The 6,000-nt window shown below is 35.1% G+C and overlaps 1 protein-coding gene across 3 annotated transcripts in view; it reads left to right on the plus strand.

Moving 5' to 3' along the window:
• The window catches only part of LOC150076723 (ADP-ribosylation factor-binding protein GGA1-like), a 303,671-nt gene extending 299,097 nt beyond the window's left edge, over positions 1 to 4,574 (plus strand). For all 3 annotated transcript variants that reach the window (XM_090385588.1, XM_090385589.1, XM_090385590.1), the window contains one exon: positions 4,384 to 4,574. In XM_090385588.1, the coding sequence (XP_090241714.1) occupies positions 4,384 to 4,479 (96 nt within the window). In that variant the 3' untranslated portion in view covers positions 4,480 to 4,574. The remainder of the gene's footprint in view (positions 1 to 4,383) is intronic.
• Positions 4,575 to 6,000: the final 1,426 nt, after the last annotated feature.

Raw genomic sequence — 6,000 nt, forward strand, 5'->3', positions numbered from 1 at the left:
GACATAGGTGAGAGATATTCTTTTACAAAGCAATTAATTGCTGCTAAATTGTTTAACAAGGAGAACTTTTATTTTTCCTACGAAAATGCCTGTGGAAGAGGTACGGGAGACTGCTGAGGCATATCCCATGATTGAAAGAGAAAAACTTCTTACAGAATTACAAGTTTTCTATAGCAGACATGATCTACACAATTAACTTACTTGCTGAAATTTATCTCAGAAAATAATCTAGCTGAAGTTCTTGGTGAACTTACAAAACTCATAAAAGTTCTTTTGACCATTCCTATGACTACTTCAGAGCCTGAATGCTGCCATTTGACATTAAAAAGAATAAAAACATTTTTAAGTTATTAATCTATAATAACTTCTTAATCTATTTTCAACAAATAAAAACCGAAGAATGGATTTTGTTTTTAAATAAAAGTTCAAGTCTGTTAATTTTAAATGTCTAGTTAATGTTTTGTAGTATTTTTAACTTGCTTATTATTATTATTACTGTTGATGTCTACATGTCTTATAACCAAGGCAATTTAATATAACTTTAAGACGCAGCACCCCCAAACATCAGAGTCACAGGCCACAACTGTATATGGGCTGTGTTAGGGTAACTAAGAGTAGGAATAGGTGCATGAACACCAGTGCTAGAAGTATTGTAAATAAATTTGATGAATTCAAAGTGCTGATCAAGACATCAAAGGCAAATATTTTTGGGATATCAGGGACATGATGCCACACAGATATAAGCAGTGCAGAATTGGAATTTGGGGAGTACAATGTGCACAGAAAAGATACAGCATAGGAAGGTAGGAGGGGTTATACTGTTAGTTAAGAAACATAAAATCTAAGGAAGTGCATCCAGTTGACATGGGTGGACAGTGCAATGTTCAGCCAGTTTGGTGTGACTTAAGCACTTGGAAAAGTAAATTGAGAGTTGGAGTGAGTTATAGGCCTAATTACTCTGATGAGTACAACAAACAGTTGTGCAGAGAAATAGAGTGGGCCAGTAAATCAGAATGTCTTGTAATGGGGAATTTGAACTTTCCAGATATTGACTGGAACTTGAGTTGGTCACTTGTGCGTTAGCAAGACTTTTTTTGGATTTATCGGAGGACATGTTTTCTACAGCAACATGTTCAAGAGGCAACCAGAGATGGTAATTCTCTTGATCTGGTTATAAGCAGTGATTATTCGTGTATAAAGAATTTGCAGATTAAGGAACCATTAGGTGATAGTGATCACAGTGTACTACTGATGTAGGATTTACTTAAAGATGTAACTACCATCAATGCTAAAGGGAAGGGTTTTTGTTTTTGTAAAGGTGACTACAGTGGTCTCAGGCAGTTTTTAAATTCTATACAGTGGGATCAACTGATGTTAAAAACAGCGAATTCTAAATGGGAAGCCTTCAAGAAATTAATCTTGGTAATCTTGGCTACTAGGCTTTTCTTATCAATTATGAAATACTGTTCAAGATTTAGACCTAAATGGATGTCAGATGAACTGATGAGGCTCATGGCAGAGAAGAAAAATGTGTGGGATGCATATAAATTATCAGGTGACACAGAAGCCTATGTCATGGTAGATATAAGCTAGTCTGCAAGTGAAGGCTGATTACGAGAAATCCTTGGCAAAGGATGCAAAGAAAAACAACAAAGGCTTCTTTATTTGTGTAAACTCTAGAAGGAAGTGGATGAATCAGATTGGTCCACTTGATATCGATGGTTTGACTGTTGATGATCCTGCTCAGATAGCTGACAAACTGAATGAGTATTTTGCATCTACATTCACACATGAGCAATTCTATAAGGAAGGGGAGGACAGAAGTTTACTAAACTCTAATAGGAAGTTAAATGATTTTGTAATAATAACTGAGAGCAAAGCGGAGGAGAAATTGTTATAGTTAAACATAAAAAAGGCACCTGGGGCAGATGAAATCTATCCAGTTATATTGAAGGAGGCAGTGAGGGAAGTAAGCAAACCCTTAGCCATAATTATTAGAGCATCCTTAGATTCAGGGGAAGTCTCCGTGGACTGGAGATGTGCAGATATATCCCCAGTTCACAAAGGGGTTCAAAGGGTGACACAAATAATTATAAACCTGTTAGTTTAACTTGTGTTCTGGGGAAAGTAATGGAGTCACTGGTTAAAGAAGTGATGCAGGATCACTTAGACAAGACTGCACTAATAGTTCAGATACAGCATGGATTGTTAAGGGGAAGTCTTGTCTGACAATTTGATTGGATACTACAATGTAGTATCCAATCAAATTGGATACTACATTGTAGTATCCAAAGGAACTGGATGCAAAAAATAATTTTGATATCATATACTTGGATATCAGAAAAGCTTTTGATACTGTTGCACAAGGAAGACTGCCATACAAATTGGAGCAGTATGGCATTAAGGGCAAGTTGCTGCAATGGATAAAGGGATGGTTGAGTGGGAGACGGCAGAGAGTGGTAATAAATGGACACTGCTCTATGTGGACTAATGTTATTAGTGGATTTCCCCCATTGTTCGGGTTTTGTTTTATTTTTTTTTCAGTGATATCGGTGAAGGTGTGTCAGGCATAATGTCCAAGTTCACAGATGATACAAAGGTTGGCAGGGTTGTTAATGACAGTAAAGACTGTATGCTACTACAACAATATCTAGAAAATTTGGGCAGATGGGCTGAGAAGTGGAAACTGAAGTTTAACATTGACAAATGCAAAAATATTGAGTTACTGCATATGGGTAGCAATAACCCAAGAGAAATGTACCAGCTGTGTGTTACTACACTCAGGGAGGTGGAGAATGAAAAAGACCTTGGAATAATTGTGCAGCAGATATCAAGTTCTGTCAGCAGTGCTGATGAGTTTCCAGAGCAGATCATGAAGTTTTTTTTTTTTTTTTTGATTTGGTAGTTAGTTGTTGGCGCATCGGCTTCTGTGGCCATATTGCACCTCCCAAGGTTTTTTGCAGTACTTTGATCCAAGCCTGAGGCGGGAATCGAACCCGCGACCTTTGGGTTGCCGGGCAGGTACTTTACCCACGCGGCTAGCCCAGTCGGCCCATGAAGTTTTGTCAATGATATATAGGAATTTTGCTAGCAGAGACAAGATGATTATCCCTTTGTATAAGGCAATGGTCAGGCCACACCTCAACTAATGCTAATGATAGTTTTCATTCCCCCACTTAGGAATGGAGGGTGGGACATGGATTAATATTCTAATTTCAGGGAAAGTGCAATATTGGAATCTTGTGCACTGAGATGCAAATGAAATTAATTCAAATTTTTCTGCCGTGGCATCAAAAATGTTGAAAAGATATAAATGATGATATTTTCCCCTGCCTCTTCCCCCTTACCCCACCAGTTCCTCTGACACCGCCAACACTTCTCTCCTCTTTCCCCAACAATCCTAGTGCCAGTTTCAGCACTGGCAACAGTGGGAATCCCTCTGAAGCCCATAGGTCTGCTAGAATAAGTAAAAAATAATGATGCTCTAGGCTAAAATCAGTTCCCTTTAAAATTCCCAAAATCCTCAGTCTGATCCTGAATCAGCAGTCCTTGACACCAATTATAATATACCCTTGTTTGGACAGTAACCTTTGTCGAAACTTAAACTAATTTTTGTGTGCATGTGTGTCATGTAACCTCAAAATTATAATAATGATATATCTGTAAATATAATTTAATACTACTGTCAAAGTTTTCAATTTAGAAGTATATAATGTATAATCTATTAATGCATATTTTTTCATTCTGCATGTTCAGAAAGCTATTAAGTAATTGTTTTATCTCTGTGCAATGAAGTGTTGTTCAATTATGATTGTCTACCTGCAAGGCCTCCATAGCCGAGTGGTCAGGAGCGGGAGTGCAGTAGCACACGCTCTTTGAGTAGACTGGGGTTCAAGCCTCTGACTGCTGAATATGGTCGATCTGCCAACCCACACTGGACCAGCGTGGCAGATTATGGTCCATTTCCCTCAGCATGAATTGTTGAGGAGGCTTCCATCCTGCAGTGGGTTGATAATGGCTGCACTTTACTTTACCTGCATATAACCATGTCCTTCACCAAACCCATTCAGTACACCAGCTAGTAATTGAGAAATTCCATCTAGTCTACATGATTGATATATTAGAGGAATATTATTATCTTATGTCATGCCCATGCAATGATAAATCACTGTTGTTCCCCTGACAAATAGTCCTTCGAATTGTAGTTTGTTTTTCTAATAAATTGACTTGAGTTTGCACTATCTGAATAACAGCTTTTTTTTTTTTTTTTTTTTAATTTATTGAATTATTTCAGGTATACATGTTCTGTATTCTTAATATGTCATGAAATTTTGCTTTATGTTTAATTTAATATCTCTAATTAGGTTTTCTTCTTTTGTATAGGAAAAAGTTCGCTTGAAATATAGGGTAACATACACAATTGATGAAGAAATCCACACAGATATTGGAGAAGTAGATAATCTCTTAGGGACGCGGTGACTAGAACTTTTTTGATGTCTTTGGCTCAGTTGTGAAATTAATTGTTGATACATTTCTTTCACGTATCCCACTTCTGAACCTCCAATATAATTAGAGCTGGCAGTTTTCAAAAATTTAGGCTTTAAGGCTTTATTTCAGTAAAAAACTCACTGCTGGTATTCATATTAACTAACTTAACATAGGCATTTCAAACTGAAAGTTTTTAAAATCCGTATTACTAATTTTATTTAATACGTATATAGATTTTTTTACTTTCTTTAAAAAAAAAAAAAAAAAAAAAAAAAAAGTACATGTGACAAAATTGCTTTTGGGAAATAGGGAGTATCCCAGAAGTAAATTGAAAGGAAAAGTAATAAAAGCCTCATTTAAATTAGGATCAGAAATTGTTTTTAAGCAAAACAATGAGCAGATGGAAATTGAATAAAGGAAGCAAGACACTGTTGCTCTTTTTAGACCAAACAACTTTCCCATTGGCAAAAAGCAGTTCATTATGCAAATTTTAAAGTAAGAAAAATCTTAAAAACTGAGTTAGTAATATGTGCTGAAATTTTTGAATTCAAAAATATGAATACAGATATGATAAAAGAGGTCTACATGACAAATATGCTAACTCTAAAAATGAGCAAGATTATTTAGCAATACATTTTGTTGACATTTTTCACTTGTGTGATAATTGTTTCAAGGTACAGCACATTTACATTATTTTCAGCTGAAATTAACACTTGCTAGCTAGGTATTTATATCATCTCTCATATTATTATTTACTTAACTACCTTTTTTTTTTTTTTTTTTGATTTTAATATTTTTGAAGAAAGAAAAAAAAAAAGAGTTATCCTTCATCATGATTAAGCTGCTATCACTTTCTCATGTAACGTTTTATACAGCTCTCTACTTATTTTAGTAGAATTAAAGGATAAAGTTCGTTAAAACATTATGCTATCCTAATTATAGCTTGTTCCTTATGTAATAAAATTCTGGTTATCCAAAATGACCATTTTTCTCATTCCCCTAGGATTTGCTATAAAGAGCTTTGACTCTATGATTCACGAAGTTCAGTAGGTACATTACAAAATGTACGTTATACTTGAAAGTTATGCTATTTATTCCCTTCTTGAAAAGTATATGCTAATTAAAATCAAAAAAATGCAACAGTTAATTTTTGTTGGATTCTAGCTCATTCAGGAAATCCCTGAAAATGAATAGTTTCACTGACTCTACTTATATGCAAAGCAATAGGTGCAATATTCAAGTTCCTCCCTTATTAGCAGGAAACTACACTTCAACAGATAATAGGCGAAGATGTAATCCTCTCAGAATTATTTAAATTTCTGAAATTAATTAGACATTTATAATTTCTAACTGCAAATTGTAAATATATATGGCTTTCAACTTGGACGATAATATTACACCAGAAACCTTGAAAGTCACGATGTGGCCATAATAGCACTGGTATCGCTAAACATCTAAAACAAACTGAATAAGGAATATTTGTTCATAGAAGTTAAAGCTTGCTCTTTTCCA

The sequence above is a fragment of the Mastigoproctus giganteus genome, chromosome 12 (genome assembly GCF_048544385.1).
Source record: "Mastigoproctus giganteus isolate SK-2022 chromosome 12, ASM4854438v1, whole genome shotgun sequence".
Classification (NCBI taxonomy): Eukaryota; Metazoa; Arthropoda; class Arachnida; order Uropygi; family Thelyphonidae; genus Mastigoproctus; species Mastigoproctus giganteus.